The 25,665-nt window shown below is 36.3% G+C and overlaps 1 protein-coding gene across 5 annotated transcripts in view; it reads right to left on the bottom strand.

Annotated features, from left to right (window-relative positions):
- Positions 1 to 2,277: 2,277 nt before the first annotated feature.
- TRDMT1 (tRNA aspartic acid methyltransferase 1) overlaps positions 2,278 to 25,665 on the bottom strand; it is a 29,931-nt gene continuing 6,543 nt past the window's right edge. For 3 of the 5 annotated variants that reach the window (XM_062569060.1, XM_062569061.1, XM_062569065.1), the window contains 10 exons: positions 23,657 to 23,766; positions 21,080 to 21,156; positions 19,417 to 19,488; positions 15,956 to 16,021; positions 15,007 to 15,076; positions 14,021 to 14,104; positions 13,154 to 13,524; positions 8,630 to 8,687; positions 7,534 to 7,663; positions 2,278 to 2,974 (listed from right to left, as the gene is read on the bottom strand). In XM_062569060.1, the coding sequence (XP_062425044.1) occupies positions 2,874 to 2,974; positions 7,534 to 7,663; positions 8,630 to 8,687; positions 13,154 to 13,524; positions 14,021 to 14,104; positions 15,007 to 15,076; positions 15,956 to 16,021; positions 19,417 to 19,488; positions 21,080 to 21,156; positions 23,657 to 23,766 (1,139 nt within the window). In that variant the 3' untranslated portion in view covers positions 2,278 to 2,873. Of the gene's footprint in view, positions 2,975 to 7,533; positions 7,699 to 8,629; positions 8,688 to 13,153; positions 13,525 to 14,020; positions 14,105 to 15,006; positions 15,077 to 15,955; positions 16,022 to 19,416; positions 19,489 to 21,079; positions 21,157 to 23,656; positions 23,767 to 25,665 lie in introns of those variants that run through there. The other 2 variants (XM_062569064.1, XM_062569062.1) reach the window with 2 other exon arrangements.

Genomic DNA, 25,665 nt, shown 5'->3' with positions numbered 1-25,665 from the left:
CTATTAAAATGCTTAGTTGAAGTTTCAAAGTACTATACAGATGTAGGCTGCAGAGCACTTATTATTAGGAGACTGTATAAAAAAAGAGAAGCAACATGATCATCAAGCAAGGTCAAGCAGGTGCAATTCAACAGAGCTCAGTAAACAAGTCTGTTAATGACAAATAGATGGGATAAGAAGCAGTTCACTCAATTTAGCTGCACTGTTTTTTCAGGACTAGTAGGAGTAAAATACACAAAGATGTATTTACAAATCTGAATCTTTCAAAATATTATCTGCTTTGGAAACTGATGAGTAAACAAATGTCAGTGTTCACAGTAATAGAATCACAGAATCAGTAAGGTTGGAAGGGACCTCTGGAGATCATCTAGTCCAACCCCCCTGCTGAGCACGGTCACCTAGAGCATGGTAAACAGGGTTGCATCCAGGCAGGCCTTGAAGATCTCCAGAGAAGGAGACTCCACAATCTCTTTGGGCAACCTGGTCCAGTGCTCCGTCACTCTCACAGGGAAGAAATTCCCCCTCACGCTCAGGCAGAACTTCCTGTGCTTCACTTTCTGCCCATTGCCTCTTGTCCTGTCACATGGGACAACGGAAAAGAGTTTGTCCCCGTCCCCCTGGCACCCTCCCTTCAGGTACTTGTACACACTGATAAGATGCCCCCTCAGCCTTCTCCTCCCCAGGCTGAAGAGGCCCAGCTCTCGCAGCCGTTCCTCATAGGCAGATGCTCCAGCCCTCTGATCATCTTCGTAGCCCTACACTGGACTCTCTCCAGTAGCCCCATGTCTCTCTTGCACTGGGGAGCCCAGAACTGGATGCAGCACGTATTACATTAAAAAAAACACTGCAAACATGTAACAGATTGCATTGCTATATCATAGTTTTACATGGAGGTAGGTAATTTTCAAATTATACTCTAATACAGATTGCTTAAGAATAGCATACACACCACTAAAATATCATTTAAACACTAAAGAATTTTGTACATTAAACTATGTTTTCCTTTGTTGGAGTTTGACTGTTTAGATCACTAATGGGAGGAAGAGATCCTTGCATTAGCATGTATCTCCAAGAACAAGACTATGCAGTCACCGGTTATTGATCTGCTGACAAACTTAAATTAACCATCAGGTAAACAGAGAACAAACTACAGTCATAACGTAGTGTAAAACGCACTTGCTCTTTGCAAAGTTTAATAGTAGGCATAAGCTAAAATTGTTACTCCTTTCTGCTATTAAACTGCTACAAAAAATGTGTAAAGAAGAGGTTCAGAACTCAAACTCATCTTTCTTCAAGATAAAAAAAAGCCTAGTCTCTCTTCAGGAGAATCTATTTCCATTTCTCTTTTGTAAATGGAACATATCTAGTGGCCAAAATGCTCCTGAAGAACAGGCTGAAGTAGCTCAGGCCCAAGCTTTTCCTTGTTTAATAGTCCAGAAGCAGCATGCACATTAAACTGAAGAAGAAATAAAGAAGAAGTCAGTATAAGATAAAGCACTGCACAAGGTGGTACCTACCACATTCATTTCCTCTTTCAGGAGGACTATAGCAGAGAAGAATAGCTGCAGTATCTCTACAGCACCTCTGTTTCTCAGTAGACAGTACGAGGCTCAGCAGATACTAGTCTTCAGTATCTACTGCACTATCAAGCCTGGACACAATACACCGTAACTGTGACTATGTCTTCCCCACAGAAAAATCAATCTTGTTCCAGGTTGGTGACTTTGACAACTTGCTGTTCTGGTGCACAAGAACTATGATCAATCTAAGAAATCCTTCAGTCATGTGACATAACTGTTCTCTATTGCTTGTTTACTAAGAATCTCGTCTTCTCCTCTCAACCTGGCTTTTCTCTAGATACCAGTATGGCGTTATCTGTATCAAAAGCAACAAACTAAACACATTCTTCTTCCAAAGGCATTTCATTTTTCCGTAATTTTTTTCTGCTGCTATTTACAAGACCTGATGATAAACAGATTTTTTAGTCCAATTCTATGAGATAGTGTACACATGTAGCACTCTGGGTGGCCACAGGTAGTGGCCTCATCCCAGCATTCACTCCTTACCCTAGCAGTAGTATCAAGTTCTGTGAAGAAGTCTTAGAAAATAACCATATATTTTTTTCCAGTTCTTATGGCACAGAAACCCTTCCTTGGCCAGACACGGAGTTTTAAAATCCTTTTTTATGTCTTGTATTGTGTAGGCCTTTGGTAAGGACCAATGATCACATCCTGCATAATTTAAGTGAGAACAGAAACAGCCAAGTTATTGCCAGAATTGTGATAACCTTCAAATATTTTTATTCAGTTGCCCCGAAATGAATTCCTCCAGACACAGTTGGGTTCCAGAAACCTACAAGTATCTAGAGAGAATCAGACAAACAAAAAACAATATTGTGTCTCCTTAAAAATCATATACAAAATAAAAATATGAATTTGAATACAGTAAATCTTTTAATGGATCACTTACATTTACAGATGAAGATGACATTTTACATTTAGAACTTGGTCTCTGCACTTAATTAAAACATCTTTGACATTTACAGGCTTTTTAATAGTGCACTGAGAAAACAGTTTAAGATAAAATACAAAAGATTTACCCATTTTCATTGAGAGATGTGTAAATGTCCTTATTTTTCATTTTTCAAAATAAAAAGACTTAAAAAAGCAATTAATTCCTGTAAACATCCATTTAAGTAAAACATACGTACAGTGCAAATCCACCATAAACACAATATTAAAAATACATGAGAACTGTTCAGTAAAATACTTGACAGATATTTTTGTAAGCTATGATTTTTGTTCAGCCACTATCAGCTTTCTCATAAAGACAGAAGTATTTTCTGTCATCAGTCACACTCTTCAGATTATAAATTATCCAAGTAGAAAGGAGATCAATTTTGCTACCACGTGTACATTGAGGCTGTTTCCCAGAAGACGGTAGCGTTGCTTTATTGTTACTTTGTCAGGGAAGCCTAAAAGAAAAACACAGTTCAATGCCGTTAGTCTGGGCTTGTTCCTAGCTTTTGGTCTACTGCTATTTTTAATGAACAATTCTTAAAATAGTTATCACAGACTGCAGTTTATGGACACTCACCTAAAATTCTCAAAGTCACAAAAATAATTCCCAACCAATTCCCTGGATTTGGGCTCATTCTTCCATTAACAATACAGCCATTTCTAAGATTCAACAAGTAGCTTTAAAACATTGCCTTACTCTGTAACTAATGCTAATCTAGCTTCTCTTCATATAGCTCAAAAAGTCCAACCCTCCTGGTAAATGGCAATCATCTCAGGAAGGGAAACAATCGCTGCTCTACAGACCATCAGCAGAACATCCAAGAGGAAGGTGGCCATGGCAGAAATAAAACACACAGATTCTCCAAATGTACTAAACTGCTTCTCTCATTAACATTTGTATTTTACTTCTGATTTGAGCTTCTTTCAGCAGTTAAGGTAAATCAAGCCAGTCTGACAGCACAATACACCACCAGTACAAACTGGGCTGTGAACAAGGCTTACTGCAGTAAGTGATCAAGCAGCTGAACAACTTTCCATGTAACTCAACGTTGACCCTGCGGAATGCACTCAGAAATACAGATAGCATAAAAAACATCCTTCACATTAGTAGAGCAAGGATTGGCAGAAAGAAAGGAGGCTCAGAAAAAATTAAACTGGTTCAGGTGTTGTAGAGGTTGTGCACTGTGTATTGAGTGCACAATCAAAGGTGAGAGAGGTGCTGAGAACTAAATTACCAACAACCATATGGTCAACTATAACTGTCCTGGCTCGTACTCTTAGCTCACTCTAGCTGTGTGCTAAAGTGCATTTGCTTTAACTTGAGTGAAAGATGAACAGCAGCAGTGATTCAACCCTCCATGTCATTTGTTAAGCTGCTGAAACTTGATCAAATTCAATGATTCGATCATAGTCTAAGAAACACCTAACTTTGAGGTCATCAGCACCCAGATCATCTTTGATGCAGACACATGATGTGTGTGCAAAAGTGATATACATGTTCTGAAGTTTTCACAGCACCATCATCGAATCAGTAAGGTTGGAAGGGACCTCTGGAGATCATCTAGCCCAACCTCTCCACTCAGCAGGGTCACCTACAGCATGTTAGACAAGGCTGCATCCAGGCAGGCCTTGAATACTCCAGTGAAACCCTCTTCCAAAGAGGGCTCAGTAGAGAACATGGCTCTGAGCAGCTGAGCCAAGGGTGGGAAGCTGAAGAGGAGGTGTCTGGGAGGAGTTGTTCCACCCTTCTCTGCCAGTTATTAATGCCTTGAATATGGACTACTTTGGTAAACACATCTTCTGCCAGATCCAACCATTCTGCTCAGCTTCCTGGCACTCAAATTTGGACTCCCATTCTTCTCTCTTTGTGTGGGAATTTAAGTAATTGTTCCAAACTACCTCAATTTTCACTTAAGTCACTGCATAAGGCTCTGAATTTAGAAATCTTAAAAGAATATATAAAAATGAATGTACATTTATACACAAACACATACACACTTATAGCCCAATAAGCATACCTAAACAGTGAAAATTCGAGTTGCTCCTACTGCCTCTTGGCAGCTGTAAGCCTGGATTTATTTTCAGGACTCACTGCTTCCTTTATGCCAAGCCCCCTCCATTTGTCTGTTAACATTATCTTGCACCTCCTCTCTTCTTGGCTCAAGAGTAGGCTACATCAGGAGGACTGATTTAACAACTCATAGTACGCGGGTAGTTGCTGCACAGTTCTACACTCTATCCATATCATTTAGGTCATACATGCAACTTAGAGTTGCAATCTTAGCAATATCCTCTACCAAAAAGTGCTGGCTTTCCACTAGGCTGCTGTTTGTTTCTCAGTAACATGCATACACACTGCTAATAGAAAAAATGGAAAAGGAACAGCTTCCTGATGTCACTCTCATGAAAACAAGTCATAGCTGCAAGAATCATGTGATCACCTTTAAAAATATTGCTGTGGGACCCATGATAATGACTAAGGCAAATGACTGCAGTATTTCATTGACCTAAAGTGCCATTACTATTTCTACACTCAGATGTTAAAAGCAGAAGCAAATCTGTTAATGCTAAGAAAGAACAATGACTAACTGGATCTCTTGTGTAGAAAGGGGTTATAATATAGATCCATTTAAACACAACTGCATTTCTTTTGTTAATTGTCGCTACAGCTAGGAACAACACCTGCTATCAAAGCTTCCTGACATTCTCTTCACTTAAGGCTTATTTTTAGCTTACAGTTTTCTCATTCTTTATTTTTTGGGGGCCAACATTCACATTGGGTACATCTTAAGGATTTATTAAAAATTTCAACTCAAATAGTGCTGTCAGTACAGAATATAAGAGTAGAGAAATTATAGCACATTTTCCTTTGAAAACTCCACATTTCACAACAATGACTTGAAATTTAACACAGGAGAAATGCTGTCAGGAATACACTCTTTGCTGTAGCTGTAAATGTATCAAATTAGAAGCCTTTGGAAAAAAAAAAAACATCTTGCAAATACTCAGGAAAAACTTAGATTACAGTAACTACATTCCCAAGAGATTCTTATCACCTAGAGGCGAGTAATATTCTTTGCAAGTACACACTGGGAAACTTCTTGATTGAAACACAGAGGAAAAATGTCAGACTTGTGACTCTGTACTGGGAAACACTTATTCTGCATATGAATCAGGAGTATACGACAGAGAAAACTGCTGGATGAGAAAGGCTTGTTTCATTTGCTAAGGAAGCTGGGAAGTGTGGTATAGCAAAGAAGGGAACTGCAAGAATTGTGAAGAAGGACTCACTACGAAGGCAGAAGGGCACTGCCCTTTCAGAGCTGGAATCTGTCCTACTACTCCACAGCTCCTAGGTGATAAAATACAACTTTGTTAAATGAGCGTTTCATAGATGATAACTATCTGGAAGCTCCTCATATTTAGAAGCTTGACTTATTGTGAGACTTTTTCAAATAAGTATTGAAGCTCACAGATGTCTCTGAAGATGAGCTCTGAGCAGAGGAAGCGTTCTATTATTCCAAACACTATAAAATAGTAACGGTCAGGCTTTACAAGCTGGTCGCCCTAAATTAATGGTATCTTCCAAACAAAAATCTCTCCTTGTCTCAGTTCTCCCTCTGTAAAATATAAACAGCATTAGCCTTACTACATTCCTCAATGGTACTGTAAAGACAGATTTAATGTTTGGGAAACACCAGCTATTAGAACACCATATTAAAAAAAAAAAAGACAATTCTATGTTCAAAAGGCAGCTTAACAGCATGATAAACCTGTTTTTGTAACACAGAAGGTGCATATTGAACCACACACTTAAGAGTAATTCAATATGCAGCCCTGTTTAGGTTGTTAGGCTTCTTTTCGTTAGCCTAAGTCAATATGGAAGACAGCTGTGCTGAGACAAAGGCTGTCTGCAAAAATCAGTCTATTAAAGAAGGCAGGCTATAAAAATAACTGCATATAGGGATGTAAGTCAGCATAGCACACACTACAAATACTGTTATACAAGCAAGTTTAGTTTTCGTCACTCTCAGTGTTTCACTTAGCAATCTTGATACTGTTCTTTAAACGTAATAATTTTGAATGTAAATTAGAAAACAAAATTGCAAAAGGAAAATAAATACAAACTATTAGCCCTCTTTAAAACTCTAAGTCATAGAGTAATTCAAAGGACAAAGTAACATATTACTCAAGGTCACTGACATCTGATTCTATGGAGGCTGCTACTGCTGAGAGACAATCAATTGAGCTGATGGGATGGCAGCAGGCCAGGTTCCTTAGCAGGTAACAACAGCTACGTTTTCTCATCTGCCTTTATTTATAGAAGGGCAAGAGGAATTCAACTAGAATTCAGTCCGAAATGAATTCACTAGACCTGTATGCAATGTAATGGTATTGCACAGTCTTGCTCCTTGACTCTGTTCTTCACAAAAATAGTTAGAAAATGAGGTACCTCACCTTATTAAACCAACAGCCAGTATTGCCTTTCCTAAAAAAAACAGAGAGGCCTTAACAGATCATTAACTGAAGAGTTTGGCTACTCCTGAACAAAGAAGTATCTGTATCTTGTAAAATTCCCTCTCTGACAGCAGCTGCAAATGTGTAGAAGAGAAAAAGTAGGCAATTCAGACACTGAAAACCAATAACAGACCTCCAAAATTGGTAAGATATGTTGACTTATTACAGTTGTTAGTACTCCTGTCTGACGCGTAAATAGGTTTAATTTTAAAACAAAGGCTTTCCTTCACTGCCATTCACTAAGACAGCATTTCTCGTTCCAAAACTCTTTTTTCCAATTTACAAAAATAAACATAGCTATAGAGATTAGTTTTATAAACTGTGAGAAAACTAATGGAAATTCAGAGAAATGTTAGCCAATTAATAAGAACTGATCGTTAAAATAAAGTGGTATGAAAAAAAATACAGAACAAATAGCATGGGCTACTCCTGATCGAAAAAATAACTCAGCATTTCATAAAAATGAAATAGAAATAGACATTTTGCAAGCACATACCAAATTCTGGAGGGAATCCATGAAGATTTGCTATTTCTCTTGGGGTAAAGTACCTCAGTTTTAATGTAGACAGTTTCATAAGCTTCTCTTCTTCTGGTATCATCTCAATGCATTTAAACACTGATTCAAGCTATGAAGAATATCCAAAATAGCATACAGATAACACTAATGCAAGCAGAACATGAAAAATTATGGTGTAACACTCACATCACAACAGCTTATCTCTTTGATTATCACAGTGCCAAAGACAATAGCATGTTTTGTTTGACATTACGATTGGTGTTAAATTTTCTTCAGCCAACATCTTAACACATACATTTTCAAGAAAGAAACCAATGCTGCCATGTGGGAGTCCATCATTTCTTCCTTCAGTTACAAGCCATAACAATACTCAATGAGGCAATCAAAGGGCTATAAACATTTGTTAATGACAGAATAAGAAAAATGACTGAATAGCCTGACCACCTAAAAAAATTAGACTGTATGGATGCAGCTGTTTTAATATATTCGCCTTGAGATTATTCTGAATTCCAATGTTGCATTCCTCATATGGTTAAAAATGTATAGAAAATGTGTAATACTAGTGAATGACACAAGTGCATGAGGATATGCTTGTGTACAAAATATACTTTGTGGAAAGTATCTTTAAATAATGATTTAGTCATATATTTATTTATTTCTACGTTTCCCAATGCCCAAAGACCACTTTTAAAATGTTTGAATATAAAAGGTATTTTCTATCAAACATTTGACATGCTTGCTAAATCATCTGTGTACAAAAAAAAATCAGAGAATTGCAACACGGTAATGTAAGTTATCCATAGGATTAGTCCATTTTAACATTTTCACGTACCCCTGTGAAATCTCTGCGTGAGCCTATGGCTAATAAAATAATCGCAACTTGTACTCTCCCTAGATAGACATGTATTCTCCCTAGATAGACATGTATAACCTTGATTTAAATAAACTGTTTTTGGGGAACTCAGCTGCCATAAAATGTAGCTTTAAAAGCATTTTTGTTGTAATAAATTCAGAATAGCAAAGCAGAGCACAGATGAAACAAATCATTCTCACGTGTTAGTCTAGACATTCTTACCTGTACATCTAGCGCTGTCTGAAGAACTGAGCCTGTGCCTTCTACATAGTGTCCATACCTTAATAACAACAATAAAAATCTTAAGTGAAAATTTTCATTGGACTTCAAAATTCTGACAACTGCAAAGATGCAGGGAGCTTAATGACATTCATTTGCTGTGATTAACAAATAGTTTCCTGCATGGATGAAACAAAAGTCCTTGTTATTAACAACGCTAACCCTGGAGTGCAATTCTGTCTTTGAACATAATCCCTGGGGATGAGGCTGCAATCAGCGCACAAGGGTTTATCCATGCTAATGCCTTATACAAGGCAACTGGCCAAGGAAATCAAGCAAAGCATCATCGAAAGGGCCGTCTACATTATACTCATCAATTTTATACTGCTAAAGGCAAAATGGTTTTAGGTGTTCAAACTGACTCTCCATACTTAAAAGGAGGACAGGACCATACAGCACGAGCCTAGAAGTTTTATATCATTCCATTAGGAACAAAGCAATTCAGTCAGATCTAACTTTTGGTTGTTTGTGAATTTTCCAAAAAAGGAAGAGAGGGGAGATGGTCAGGCTTCTGTGCAGAGCAGCTAGCAAGAAAAAAAATTTGACTAAATAGTAAGTAAATTGACATTATAAAACCATATGATAGCTTTTTTAAATCCCGTGTGGTTGATTACATAACTACATGTTTACTCTACAGTCTCTGCAAGGCTACCATTTAAATATAATTATGTCCTTGCTGGGCTTTCAGAAACATGTTCTGCTGATTTAAACAACAATAGTGTATGAATGTCCTCAACTGAAAGAGACTGAGACAGGGAAATGGATAGTTTTTGCACAGTGGAAGAACTTCAGAACATCATCTGCATGAAATGGCAGTGGTTTGCAACTACCATTAACAGATACTATTCCCTGTATATGTATCTCTTCGTATCTGTAGACAACTGTTAAAGGTCTTTTACTTCATTTAGGGCTCATTCTACACCAACACATTTAGAACAGTTTTTCTTTCAAGCATTTCTAACCCCACAATGAAGAAATGAATATTCTTCCTTTACCATCGATGCAATGACCCACCAGGACGCAAGCTTGAGAATTTCTTCTCCAGTGAGAAAAGCTGATGAGTATTTCTTTCAATATCAGTGAGACCAACTCACATTTTTAAAACAAAGCATATGCAAATCTTATTTAGCATCAAAACAAAAGGGCTTATACACTAATACAGATTAAAAAACACATGAAATTGAACTGTGTTGTAAATGCATAATATTTAATTGGTTAGATGTATTCTGAAAATTCCCTAGTACCTGGTTTTACAATGTAGCACATATGGCAGTGAGGAATTTTAATATTCTTCTTACATTAATCTGAAATATAAGATCAGCTACTGTATCTGAGACAAAATAAGTAAATGAGGATAAATTTCAAACTACTATTTTGTTCTCTTTACTGGATAAAAAAAGATCTTTTCCATGGGCTCCATGTTATATAAAATGTTCCACTCTAAATAACTGGCACTAGAATATGGAACTGCCCACAAAAAATTCCAGTTGGTGTAGAAAGATAATGTAACAGTTAAAAATGAAGATCATTATTTATAAATAGTGGGGGTGGGTTGCTTTTTTGTTTTTTCTCTAACATAAATATGGGTAGGTATCCAGTGTTAGACGGATTTTAATTAATTATTATTGCAACTGCTGACTTCAGAAAAAATTAACATTCCTAACAGATTCAGAACATAATGAAATATGGGAAATTTTGTCAAAGTGAGAAATGATCTATTGATTTTTGGATGTTTAATTACCAGTTATAATAAAGAAAGAAATTATAATCTTTTAAATTTTTACCTCACTCAAGATTTTTTTGTTTGTTTGTTTCTGCAGGGTTTTTAAAAAATTATTTGTTTCACATACATAATATGTTATTTCTAGGTACACTGTGTCCTGTATTATGGCTAATAAAAAGATGATTTCCACAACCCTATAGTTTCTGTAATTGATTTTACACTGTTTTAGAAGATACTGTTTCTCTGGTCAACAGCAACTCAAGAATTTACAAGCAGATTCAGTATAATCATATTTAAAGAAACACTTGTTATTTGCTCTGTTTGTTAAAATGGCCAGTTGCCTTTCTCACAACTTCAGCCACCACAAATGATGCTCCTAAGAGGAACTGTGGCATTTTTACTCTCAAGTAACTCAGCAACTGTGTTCAAATTGTCTTTGCATCTAAGATCAGAAGGGATCACAAGATCACCTGCTTGATCGTCCACAAATCACAGGCCACCGCATTTTGCCCTATGCTGCACCAAAGCATTTCAATCTTCAGAAGACATACTGGCACGGTACAGGGGGAAAGCAGAAGGGTCATATACTGTAAGTGCTTGAGGTTCCTGACATAGCAATAGCAATGGATGCAACATACCCAGATTAACCCTAGCACATGAACCTTACCGGTTCATAATATTAAAACACTTTTCCTCATTTTCAGTGCTGGTGGTCAGCATGACTCCTAAGCAAGGCACTATACAGGCATCTCAGCAAAGGGATTCTCTGTACTACTCTGAATACTGCTCTGCTCCATTCAGGGTCCTGTCTCCTAAATTTGCCTCAGACAGATAAAAACAATTCCTAGTATAGATCCAGCAGCAACTTATTCTTGGTTGCTGACTTGGATGAAGCCTGAAATGTAATTGTAATCAGTCTATAATGCAGAGCTGTTAATGATATGACCACTTTGAGGACCATTTTGGCAATCATAGAATCAGTAACATTGGAAGGGACCTCTGGAGATCATTTAGTCCAACCTCCCCGCTCAGCAGGGTCACCTAGAGCATGGTAAACAGGGTTGCATCCAGGCGGGCCTTGAAGATCTCCAGAGAAGGAGACTCCACAACCTCTCTAGGCAACCTGGTCCAGTGCTCCGTCACTCTCACAGGGAAGAAATTCCCCCTCACGCTCAGGCAGAACTTCCTGTGCTTCAATTTCTGCCCACTGCCTCTTGTCCTGTCACATGGGACAACTGAAAAGAGTTTTGTCCCTGTCCCCCTGGCACCCTCCCTTCAGGTACTTGTACACATTGATAAGATCCCCCCCCTCAGGCCTCTCTCCCCCAGGCTGAAGAGGCCCAGCTCTCACAGCCGTTCCTCGTAGGGCAGGTGCTCCAGCCCTCTGACCAGCAATCTTCCTTCCAAAAGGCTCATAAAAAAGGGAACAAAGACAATAACTCAAATTCTTACATTCTGAGCCAACAAGAATTACCTCAAGTATCTGGCCTGATTCCTTTTAAATCAGCATACGGGTAACAGTCATGTTCAAGACCAGATTTCCCACCACTATATACAAAGACTTTATATATCCAACTCAGGAGTCTCCTTCAGTGTGAATTCAATAAACATGACCACAAAATACCATGATGTATTCTACTGGAAACACAAGTGGACAATTTATTTTTGATAACATGTATGAAAAATACATGAGATACATAAGGAATCATTCTGGCCTAATGTTTTATTTGACTATTCTACTTAAGAAACAGATCCTACATGATGCTGACTCCACCACCACTCAAAACAGCAAAGGTAGAAAAGGTTTATACTAATCAGAGCTGGGGGAAGGGCTTTCCCGCTCCAGAAATATTGAGATTTTGTTTTTTTCTCAGGCTTTATATCATCAAAAAGTTGAAATCACAAAGTCTACAGGAATTGTCTATGCCATCTGCCATTTTAATTTCTACTAATAAAAGAAAACAACCTGTTGAAATTAACTTTAAGTCATCAACTAAAAGCTATTTTGTCGAAACTTCTTGAGAATTCCAAAAACCTGTCTATTTGAAAAGTTCATTAGTATTAAAATTTCCCACAAACTTCTGCGCTCCAACTGGCATTTTGCAATACAAATGCATTTAGCTGAACAGTTCCTGACCCTTGATCAGTGGGATTTCAGGACATTCAACAATCTCAAATAGTCAGCCTTATAATTCCAATGTACAAATGAGAAAACTATGAGACATAAAAGCACTGGATGTTTTGCTCCAACAAATATATGATTTGCAATGCAGACATCTAACTGGTTTTATGAAAGATGGCCTATCAACAGCTCTTCTGACCTACAAAGCTGAAAAATCCAAGAAATCAATAAAATGCACAGTGAAGACAATTTTAATGAGGAATGGATCTGTCATACGTAACACTTTATAATTTCAGTGACCAATATAAAGAAATTCATTAATGAATCAGTACTATACCAGTCTACTGGAACCATATTTCCGCAGGGGTAATTAAGCTTCTGTGAAGGTCAACAACAAATGGCACTGTCTTTTGTGAATGCTTTTTTGGAGTGGGCATATGATGTTCTGCCAGACAGATTCTCATGCTGGCATTCTACTGCATGAGGAAGCACGCTACATTAGAGCATTTTTTTTTTCTCCAGAGAGGTCTGTCTTTTTGATGATGGCCTTGTTTTTAAAGTATGCAAGTAAAAACACAAGTTTCAGAATAGGATTCAGCAATAGATTTTCTCTGTAACTTACCCTTTTGTGAAGCATGTGGACCTCCGGCAGGTAGGTTTAACAATGTCTAACAAAAAAGCATAACGTAATAAGGACTTTGGTGGTAAGAAATACTGATTCATTTCTTCGTTATCCTCTTCCAGGAAATCTTTTAGCATCTGAATAGAGGAATCATTGTCCTGACTATGCTTCCTTTCCATTTCTTCTGTTGTTTCAAGTTTAAAAAGAAAGGCCCCTTTTGGTAAGTTCTTCTTGCTGCTGCAATCAGGACCAGTGCTTCGATCCAAATTCTTCTCTTTAGAAAGCACGGAATAATTAGCTTCATCTAGTTTGTCAGCAACTTTATCCTTTATTAAGTCTTTTAGATCTTGATCTGGGAACCTTGTCAATATCTAAGCAGTAACAAATTGTGAGAAAAATTTAAGAACTGCATTTGATATTGCAATAAAAAAATTCAACTGCAGAATCTGCAATAAGAATTCTTTCAGAGATGCTCAGAATAAAATAAGCAACTCTATTACTTTTTTGAAGATTTCAAAAGAATTTGTAATCAAGATTTGCTGATGATTTCAATGACTGTAAATAACCATTCTTACAAAAAGACATTTCCAAGGTTGTGGAAAAGGTAGCAAAATGCATTGTTTTCTAGCCTGCTAACAGCCTCCAAAAACTTCTCCAAATTGCTTTAAGCCATCTAAGCCACTGGCAGGCATTTCAGTCCTTAGAAAACTCAGCATCCAGGACAAAAAAAAGCGGGGGGGAAGTTTATAACTTTTCTGTTAATACCCTTTATCCCTCTGGCCATTCTTCCCCACCCCACTAGACCGAAAATTTAACCCTCAATCTTCATAAAACAAAGCAAAATCAATTAATAGAAATTAGACTCACCTCACCATGAACTTGAAAGGAAAACAGCGTTGGGTGAAACTTTGCAATTAGAAAATATCGCAGTCTAGAGTTAGGAATGCCAAGCTGTAAGCAAAATCCACAAGCCTTTAGTCCATGTGATAAAAAGAAGTAACATATATCATCATAAAAGTTATATACTATTATTTACAGTAATAAAACTGTCACACTAATATATATTTCCATTTTGAAGCTATCAAAATTAATTGACAATATCTAACCACTTTTAGTGAACTCATGAACATAACTTCTGTGACTAAGATTCCTCAAGCAAACAAACAGGCAAATATTTTCTTCTTCGTAGTTTTGACTTTCTCCGTAAACGAACAGAATAGAAACAAACTTTTTATGTGAGGTAAGAAGAAAAATGACATAATTATCACAAATTCTTCGGACAGACACTAACCACTTTCAACAAAAAAGCAAGAAGGTGCTTCATTGCCATATTAAATATGGAACTATACAAGATATCTAACACTGAAACTAGTGTACCACAACTGATTTTCAATCTACTCTTTGTAAGGTTCTCTCAAACAGATACAGCACTCCATCAATTCCATTTAGTCTTACACAATCTGAACTCTGCCTTAATTCTTTTTGCAGTTGCCTGGGAAGAATGCAAACAGAACCCCTCCTCCCACAGATAACACAGTCAAGTCTTCTGTATTAGAAAAATCATGCGCATCAGCAATTCTGAAGTCATGAGGCTCCTGATGGGAAAACTTCTGTCCTGGTCATAGTATAAATTCATGCCTACTTAAAAAACAACAATAGTTGCAAAGCAATACAGGATTGGGACCTCAATAGTAACAGCAGCATGATAATGGCAATATCAGAAGTCGTGCCAGATGGCTCTTATTCAGAAGAATGAGTACTGGACATCGTTCTGTTTTCCAATACAGTAAATCATTTCCAAATGTCCGTAGGCTCAGTACAGTTTGAAAAGTTAAAATGTTATTAGTACTCACACAGGTTGGAGACAAGAGAAATTCTTGATATTTAAATCCGCATGTTTCTAGTGTTTGCAAAAGTTCATTTCTGGCAGTGAGAAGAATCAAAAAGCAATTACTCCTCTGATAAACACTTATACACCCTTTAGGCCCTTTTTCATCCTATATAAAAATACATGAAATGCAATACCGTAAGCACTAAGATGTTCATCAGATTCACTGAAAGAACCAGAGAATTACACATATGAAGTCATCCATTTCTGCATTTGAGGAGATAGCTTTCTACGTTCATATGGTTTTACTGTAGCCAAGGACAACTAACACACATTCACAGGTATCCCGTAACTACTTTGGAGGAAACATTCCTTCAAAAAATAACCCCTCTCTAGAACAGTACTTACAGCATGTGAGCAAGGAAAATAACCAGAGAGCAAGATACTCTCTACACCGTGAACTATAAAGTAAGATTAAAACTGCTACAGGTGGTTCACTACTTCTCTCTGTTCATGTATTTGGCATCAGCCAAGCCTCTTAAGAGTGATAAATCAAAGGATGACAAAAATTGGTAGCTTTGATAATAAAAGTGAAAGGACTGTACTCTATAAACATGGGAAAATCCACTGAAATGAAAGCCTGCCTAGTGAGACTTGTCTTTACTAGTCTATGCAGACTCTAGCAAACAACAACTTTATAAAAATTAAGAGCTGTGACCTGTACCTGGCTTTAAAAAGTGTCATAAGGGAAAGCAAAAATTCTGTCTAGTGTGTTTTGTGAGCTACAGATTGTTTCAAACATTGGCCAGCAAAGCAAATCTCAAGAGAATCTAAGGGACTTAACCACAGCTGCTATTTGTTCCCATCTCACCCTATACCTTCTTAAATTAAGTTCTAGAAAATAAAAATCTTGCTTTTATCTTTTAGAAAATGTCCTTTATTAAAAACTAAAACATGCATAAGTTAGACTTTACCTTGCAGAAGAAGATTCAAATCCTTTAACATTTTCTAAGAGTATGTATTTTGGAAGCTTCTGGAGTCTACAAGAATAAAAATAGACCAGTGGAGCTAGGTGTAAACTACATTGTATGTTGCCAGACATATTTGTTTAGTGGTAAAAAAAAGATCAAAATATTTCCATGCCATGTTAGTTGCAAATGGCATTCTTAACAAACATACCTCAACTTTAAAGGCTGTCAAGATCAAGTAACACCCAACTGAATTAGAAATGTAGACTGTTGGTAATTCAAGGAAACAAAAAACAAAAAAATCAAACTGTTTTTGTTCAGATAGAGTAATTAATACCCCATCGCTACCACATGCATGTATTTTTGAAAATGTTTACCACTGTTCATTTCCTAAAGCATATTATCATTCAAAAGACTGAGTTTGTAATAGGCAAGAAAACTGTCAGGAGGAAAATATCATCATTCATCCATGGAACAGAAAACTTTTTGGTTTTTTTTCTGCACATAAATCTGAAATCAATGTCAAAACATGACATCAACCTTAGTAATGTAATATTAGAACCAGTATTCATTTAATTGTTTTAAGAAATACTACATTTTCAGAGCTCAAACTGCAAATGAATAGTCTAGTAAGTCTAACATAGACACAGTCTGTGCGCCACATATGGGGTCTAAAAACAGTGTATGGAAGCAGAACACTAATGTTACCAAAAAGAAGCATTACTTGACTTTAAGTCAGTATTTAAGTCAGTAAGTGACTTCAAACTTGTAATGATAAAATAAATTCTGTTGTGATTTGCATTATGTTCTTATTTCCATCAATTAAAAAAATCACAAGAAGAATTAAAGAACTAAAGTGTTTCACAAGAAATTGGGAAACGTACAAGATATTAAATAAAATGTAAAAATATTAAAAATAATAGTGAACCGGGAAAGGAAGAAGCAGTCAGATTCCCCGTAGAAGAAAGGGGAATATATCTGTTATATGGTTACCCCCAAACAATATTACCTTCCCCTGCCATGAAGCTTATTTCTAAAGCAACAAATCAAGAACATAAGTTGAAATGTAAGAACCGGTATAGAATCAACAGGTAACAAGGCAAATAATTACTGCACAAAGAAGTGTGTTAAGTACTTGGCAGGTTTTAATATTATGTCTGTAAAATTGGCAGACTTCGATGTTTTAGCATTAGATTTCACTGGGTTATGACTTGGGCACCAGACTTTATATTCCCTGCTTGGAGGCATCAAAGGACTTCCCAAGCATTTGCAGGCCCTGAACTTGTCCTTGCCTTGCCTTTAATGTTAGCCTTCTTAGGCTATCTTTGAGCCTCATTTAAGCTACCTTTCCTTATGAAAGGCTGAACTTAGGAGGAACAACCAAGGGATGGGAAATTATTTTATAGTTTCCACAAATTGTATGCAGACTGTTCCAATTTAGAACATGAACTGTTAGCTTCTATATTCAGAATTTCCCTTTTTTGGTCTGAAATACTCCATAGTCAATGTCTGACAAGGATGTCATTTCCAAAACATACACAAACACTATCTTAGTAAAACATAAATCCATTGAACTGGGAAACTGCAGAAACCACCATCTTGAACTTATTACAGACTGCTTACAGAACCTGCTTCTTCACAGAAACAACCTGCCCAAGGGAGATAAGGCACGTCAGGAGTGCCTCATGGCGTGCTGAGATAGTGTCACAGACGAGCCCAGCTCCTTTGCATCGTCATGATGAAGAACATGTGCCCCACACTGTCTAAAGCTTTGGTTTTGAGAACGGAAAGCTTCGGCCCTTTATCCAGCCAAGCCTGCAGTAACCAGGAAGCACCATTTCCACATTAGTGGAAACACAACAGTGTCCCCCAAACAGCCATTCTCTTAACCATGACTCAGCTTAATGGAGAGGAATATTGAGGTCAGGATTCCCTTAAGGATAAGGAAGATGCTAATATTCTGACAAATGATTAACTTACAGACGATGTGCTGGGTTTTTTTTAACATTCTGAAAGGTCGGTCAGAAGGTTATATTCCTTGTTCAAACAAAAATATCCTTTGCAATTTTTGGAAAGCTACCTATCTCCCTATCTTTCTGTCTCTAACAAAAAAGAGAAAGTAATAATAATCTTTCTTTTTATCTATAATTTGTCTAATTCATTTGGCTACAGAATCTAGTCAACACAAATTCTTGTGTTCTCTGCTACAGATTTCTTGGGTGATCTCAGCCAAATCACTCACATGCGTCTATTTTCTCCATCTCTTAATGACAAGGGAAAGGAGGGTGAACAACTAATGCTGCTGGCTGCAGCAAAGCTGTTTCTGGAAGGAGGGTGAAGACCCTCTTCTCTTAGTAGTAACAGCAGTTTGAGAGGAAGTCTGTTGATGGTACTGGTTTCTTTCTGTGCAAGAACTTGTAGGGGGGAAAAAAAACCCACACACAGGAGGCAGCAAGACCTCTCTTCTTCCTCCTCCTCCAACTTCGAGAGTAAGATTAACTGACAAAGGAATATATTGATAGCAGCCATTTCAGTCTCCAGCATGAGTGGGACTGCTAGAATGGAAATGTCTCGTGGACTGTAAATGACGCAAATTCCCAGACTGACGCCAACTGGTGCCCAACGGACACCTCAATCCAGAAACAGAGATTTCAGCAAGACAATCTCAACGAGCAATTGCTTGCTTCAATCCCCAAGAAAGGGTGCTCACAGTGTTTTGTATCCCTTCCCAAAGAGACCGCAAACATTACTTCCAGCTGATTTTTAACACTCTCAATAAGAACAATTTAGGTCAGCAATGAACACTTTGTTTGGATTTACTGTTTCAAAAGGGACTGCATGAATACCACTAATAATGGGTATTTTATGAACTGGGACTTCCAGCAGAGAAAAATGCTAGATGAATACAAAGAGAAGAGCACTGTTTAGACAGTCCAGTCCTATTTGAAATTTGTAGTATTACTACTCATGAGATTGTACTACAAACAGCAAACACACAGTCTGCCCCAAGATACCTAGAAGCAGTTCCAAAAAGAGACAGACTAGAGACTCAGAAAGAAGGGAAGGAAGATGTATTGCATTTTGGAGCCAACAAGAGATTTAATCAAATCCTTTCAAATGTTACCTATTCAAAAAATGACTAAATATTGAATAAAAAAAATTACCTAATATTTCTAGCTATTTTCATGTTTCCATGATGCTCATTAGCAGAAACTCCTGATTCTAAATAAAGTCAGTGGATGTTTTATGTTGAAGTGAATATAATCAAAAATAAAAAATTTCCAATCTTTTTTCATTTAGTCACAGTTTAAATAGATATACAATAAAAAAGAAAACCACACAAGGAAGACTAATACAATAATTACATGATAATGGTGTTAGTAAAAGATAACTATTTATAAGTTACATATGATCATGTGCAAATAAATGATTAACACCATATTACTAGCAGAGAAGTTAATTTTTACCTTGGGAGAATATCAAGGATATAGAGAAAACTCTTTGTTCGTGGATCAGAAACATCACCCTGCAGACCAATTCTGAGAAAAAATGAAGAAATTCCTGTGTATTATTTGGAGTAGACTGTCATCTGCCTTTCATTTTTCTACAGAATGCTGATGCTTTTCACTTTGAAGTAAAGTTTTGAAAGCCCTTCTGCACAGGCATCATGTCCAGACACAAAGACCTGCTCATAGCAGCAGCGTCCTAAGAAGCACTCTAAGGAATTAAAGTCTGCCCTAAAATTCATCAGCTCAAAACAAGGTTAGAATTGACAGCATTCAGTAATGAAACTCACTCCTCAGTCTGCAAACTGTTTATTATTCTAATCTTATCTAGCAAAACTCTTGATGGTCTGAATGTGCACGAAAACTCACTCAATACCCTGGGAATACCCAGCTATTTTACATTGATTATATTCGATGATTTCTCAGGATTTGCCCCTGATATCTTTCAGGATATATCCCTTTGTGAATAACTTTGCTTATGTGACCAAATTCATAATACTAAGCTGGGCAGCTCACGTGGCTTAGTTACTTCAGGCCTGTGTTCCTCTAACTTAATTTTTTATCAGCAATTAAAAAGAATAAAGTCTTAATAGAAGAATGTTGACATCTCTCTAAATTGATTACTTGAGCACCGTTTTCTTCTCAGTTTTCTCCTCAAGAAAAAAAAATTTGAAAGGAGGACTCCTATATACATCATACGTTCACACAAACACATTTTTAAAGATCAGTATCACTTCAGAGGGATTTAAGATCTTACAGTATTCCTTTGATTTACACTTTTTTACACAAGCAGTTCCATCAGCATCTACAGAACTTTTCATGAAACGCTGCTACTCTGCATGAACATGGTTAATAGAATCCTTCCTCCACTGATCTATTAGGAATCACTGCTGCCAAAACATATGACCCTGAAACTATATCTGGGAAATAAGAACCCAGTAAGTTCAGTTCTTAATGAGCAAAGACATCTCTATCATCCCCAAAATTATTTCAAATTCACAATACATAGAAAATTTAGAAAGCAACCTATGTGTATATCCAGACTCTGATCCTCTTAATCTAGGCTAAAACAGGAATATTCTTCAGAATTACCTATTTGTACACACGTGCAATTTCAGTGTACAAATAAGAACACACTCTATTTTTAGTCACACATAAAACTGAGGAATTCCAATTTTCCCTCTGGGGTTACCTCAGTGAAAGATCAGACTGATAATTAAAGGGAAAGAAAACACACATAAAGGGCAAAATCTCTGAATTTCACTGGTAGAGAAACAACACTAAATACAAATTAGAAGCTGTAATAAGCTTATTTCATTTTAATTGACTTAAAATATGCATTAAAAAAGAACAATTAGTAATTAAAATTCAAATTGTTGCATTTCTTCCACTTCACTAAACCTTATGTCAGTAGGGCCACAACACTGTTACCTGAAAAGACAAAGATACAGAAATGAACCACATAGTTTCACTCTTGAAAATATTTCCACTCTAACAGTACATGTTTTGTAACAGCACTTTTTTCCAAATACGCTGCATGGTTTTACAGACATATATATGTGTGTGTGTGTGTGTGTGTGTGTGTGTGTATGTATATATATATAAATATATATATAAAACTTACCTTGTAAATGGCTGACAGGGAGGACTCATCAAAACCATATCAAAAGATAATCTGTCAAATTCTTTCAATGTTATGCCCTGAATAAGGGAGAGGAAAAAAGAAATGTGGGGGTTGTAAATTATATTATACTAATTCTTCCTTCTGATCAAACTATCCCATTACTTCCATTACATGACCCATCTAGTAAAAAGCTTCCTAATCTTTCATTTGACCTAATAACTTCATTCTTCCCTGATGCTTGGCAAACCACAGAATGCAAATATGCATTAACTGCTTTCACAACGATCAAAACCACTGGTCATTTCAGTATACATACATCATCTTGAGTTTTGTTTTGTTTTGTTTTTTAACCTAAACACTCTTTCAGAAGAGAGACATTAGTTTGTGGTTCTTTTAATAGATCACATCAAAATGTTGACTAGTTATATCTCCCCATTCTTCTGCCAAATAAAGTGTCATTATTCAGGCATTAAGTCTTTATACCTCAAAAATTAAAATATCAAAAACAGGTGAAAAAAATATTAGATTTTATCAAATGACAAAATATCTGAACAGAAAAAGTGGTAACGTGACCTGAAAAAAGCATAATAAATTTTTATACGGATACGAATTGTGTGTCTTTGATCAAAGACTCAATAAAAGGGCTTTGCTGAGGAGATCCTCATGAAAGCTAAGGAGACTTTCCCACCCTGACCATGTAAATTCAAGTAAGCCTTGAAATAGCATCACAGCTCCTAGGCTACTGTACCAAATAATGCCATGGCGCACACTTTCAACCAGTGTTTTTGGTCCAATTTGTCCCTCTATGAATCCAACAACCAAGCAGTTATGCTCAACATCGTATCCTATTTCTACCCCACCTACAGCAAAGCAATTGAGAGATTAAGCATTTACACACCTGAAAAGTACTTCCAATCTACATAAGTGAAAATATAAAATTTATTTCAGAAAACCTTAAAAAACAGTCCTTCAAATGAATTCTCTTTCAATATGGATGAAGATACAGTTTTTGTTTTGCAGTCTTTGGGTGCAGGTTTTATGTGAACTGATTTGTGAGGCAGAGTAGTGGTAATTTAACTATGAGCTTTGGTAAAAAGGAATAGGACTTTTATCACAGCAGTCTATTGAGGTTGCAGATGAATTTCAGAAAAATGCATCGCATAAGAAATAAACTCAGGGTATTTTTCCTAAGTTTACAGTAAAGCTTATTTCTCACTGGAAAAAGGAAAAAAACTCAACACACATATACACCTACCTGTATTTTAAAGGAATGGATTAAAACTGTTTGCTTAGTAGGAGTTTTGAGATATCAGAAACATTTATATAATAATCCATGACTTGTAATTCACAATGAATATAGTACAGAACACACAGAAAATTATGTATATGGTGTACGTTATGGCATATGTATCAGTTAACCTTAGATGGATTTTAACTCTTAGGAGTTCACTACTAATGTTCCATGAATACTTTATGTAGTCATTAGAGTAAAAATCCCATAAGGCAATGCAAAAGATTTCTATTAAAAAATGAAAGAATAAGGTCTGTCATACAAACTAATTATAGAGATAAAAGTTCCTCTATATTGAGGTTTAAGCAACACCAGAAGGTCAACATATTAATGGGCTAACAGGAGAGGAGAAAGCTAATGATCAAGTAACTATGAGCTAGACAAAGAAATCACTGCTTTATATATTTAGGTATTTTAGCTATATCTATATAGCAAAATGTAACATAACTATCTGCAGAAACAAGACAAAAGCTGCTTTTTTTTTTCCAATACATTTAAAGGTCTTACGGACTACAATCTGTTCTTATCTACTATAATGACATACAGGTCTTCTTTTCCCATATAAAGCTGTAAGCTATCCTTAGTTAGTCTGTTATTACTGAGTGCTGAATAAGCAGTTAACCTTTAGCCACCTACTTAATTCTTACTTAAGCTGATGTCTTAAAACAAATTCAGTATCTTTTACTGTCATGTTGTAAAACTAGAAGGAGATTATAAAGCGTGCAGTAACTTCTAACTACACCAAGGAAAACCATGTCTAGATTGCCACTCTAATTAGTTATTAAAATAAGGGCCAATTTTACCAAGTTCTTTTTCAAATAACTCAGAAAAGGGACAGAATTACTAAAACATTTGATCTTTCAAGTCCACAAAAAATGCAAGACTGCCCTATCCAGTGTATTTTCTTGTGTTTTACAGAGCTCAACTATAACTGGAGATGGAAGGTATGCCTCCTACTGATTTAATTAAATTCTTTTAAAATACATGAAAATATTTTTTTAACTAAAAATATGATTTTTGTCATTCCTTTAGAGCTGGTAAGCATTCTTGACATTCACATAACCTTTCCTGATACAGTATTCAGGATTTTAAGGAGAAGATCCCAGTGTGAGTATGCCTCTACTTCAACAAGCAGCCATAGCGCAAGATATCAAAGTTACTGCAAGGCTTTTGATCTTTCTAACACAGAAATTTGTTTCTCCTTGTTACCAATGTGGTAAGTAGCTGAAGAGACAATTTACTTCTAGAGATGCCAGACTAGAGGAGAAAAAACATTCATTTCTCACCTCAATTGTTTTTGCCCATAGTGGTGTGCCGGGAAAATTGTGTTTATAAACCTCATTGGCAAGAGTGTTCACATCAACAGCAGCAACAACTTCTGCAGACATGCAGCTATCTAAAATTAAAAGAGGAATTTGAAAACTGTAGCTTTGCTATACCACTCTAGAAAAATTAGTTCTATTACAGCTATACTCAAAAAATAAAATGGAAATAACATGATCAAACCCTGCTGTGCTGCCTTTAAAACTTTGAATGAAATACGTAACACCTTACTAATTGTACGGTCAATACTTCTCTTCCTTATAAATCCAAAAAGGGAAGCTAACTGTGCATGTCTCAATTTGTAGTTACTGTCACACACAAACTCTAAACAGGGTCTATTCCCACCTGCACATACTTGGTCTCTGTGACAACAGTTTTTCCTAGCTACAGAAATGTGGCCTGAGCCAACCTGCTCAGCCCAACAGCAACTGACTGAGATTCTCAAACCACTAATGAAAACTTATTCCATAGAAACCAAACATGTTATTTTAGAAGCATACTACTTCTCACTGTAAGAAAACAGCACTAATAAATTTGAGTTCTGAGTACACATGCTGTTGCACTAAAACTTTCAGAAATGACCTGAAAAAAGTTTGTGCTTACATTCCAGTAGAACTTGGGCCCTGGACCTAAACACTGCTTGCTTGGGGTTCAGGTTCCCAAAATTACTAAGTACTCTCAAGGACAACATCTGGCAGCTCCTATCTTTTGACCTCAAAGAAAGCATTTCTGATTTCTTGGATTTCTTGGGTGCATTAATGAAAAAGAGTAACAAATCTACTAACAGCTAAAATCCTAACAGAAAAAAAATGCTAAAAAGAATGTAAGCAATGATTAGTTTATACTGTAACATAAAAATAGATACTATAGAACCATAAAACATAAAAATAATGTCATTTAATTTATTGCTCATGGCACCACACTTTATTATTACTAACCATAGTACCTTCACTGAGGCTTTTTTCAGAAAGACAGACCGTGGTCACTGTTATAACCACAGGCAGAAAACAGTGAATATACTTCCTATGCTAGACAAAGCCAGCTTCTGTAATAGGATGTCTACATTAGCATCACCATTAAAAAAAATCTCAGTTTAAATACAAGCAATTTTTGTAAGTCAAAAAAAAACCAAGACAAATAGCCATCTGCCTTTGAGTAGTCTCGTAACAGGTACAAGTGACACACTATCAAAGGACCTTATTAGACATCTTACAAATCTTTCTTCAAAGATGAAAGAGAAATTTGAGTATCTGAAAGGTATTTTAGCAAAGATAAACTTAAGTTCTCCTGTGTTTACTTGGTGCAATAAAGGGCAAAAAGAATACAAGTTCAACACGAAAAAACTTTACAGATGACCACCAATTAAAGGTCTACATAAATGTCATAAACACACAAGTTACTGTCTTGACATTTTGACCATAAGTTCTAACCGAATAACTGAAGTTATTGAACACAGGTGTCTACACCTGAGATTACAGGACAGGTATGTTAACACTGACATCTAGTGTGAAAAGAATGTCACTTTAGCAGGTCAACTATCTACATTCACAAGCATATTCAAGAATCTCTACTTTCCTTTCTTCTTTCTAAAACAAACCTGTAACACTTAAATAACAAATTTTAGGTACTGCTTAAGAGACTGTCATTTTAATTTATTCTTTAAGTTTTTAAGACATACAGCTCTGACAGGCAGATCCCTACCATATATGTGTTCCAGGCACTCTAGAAAAAGAATTAAAAAATCAAGAATTTCAAACAAGTATCTAAAGTAACATATAGTTTAAAAATTATAATTGGAAAGGCAGACACTGCGCTTTCCCTCACAGTTCTTGATTCTGATGTCCATCCATTTCACTACCATCACTCCAATCTCTCCCTCCATAAACACAAGAAAAAAAGAAAGATCAGTTTTACATCCAAGGACTTTCATAGGCCCAGATGCCTGGAAATACTGAAATAGATAACTAATAAA

The sequence above is a fragment of the Rhea pennata genome, chromosome 2 (genome assembly GCF_028389875.1).
Source record: "Rhea pennata isolate bPtePen1 chromosome 2, bPtePen1.pri, whole genome shotgun sequence".
In the NCBI taxonomy this organism is placed as follows: Eukaryota; Metazoa; Chordata; class Aves; order Rheiformes; family Rheidae; genus Rhea; species Rhea pennata.
The sequence above is the reverse complement of the archived record's forward strand: the minus strand, read 5'-3'. Positions and strand labels throughout refer to the sequence as shown.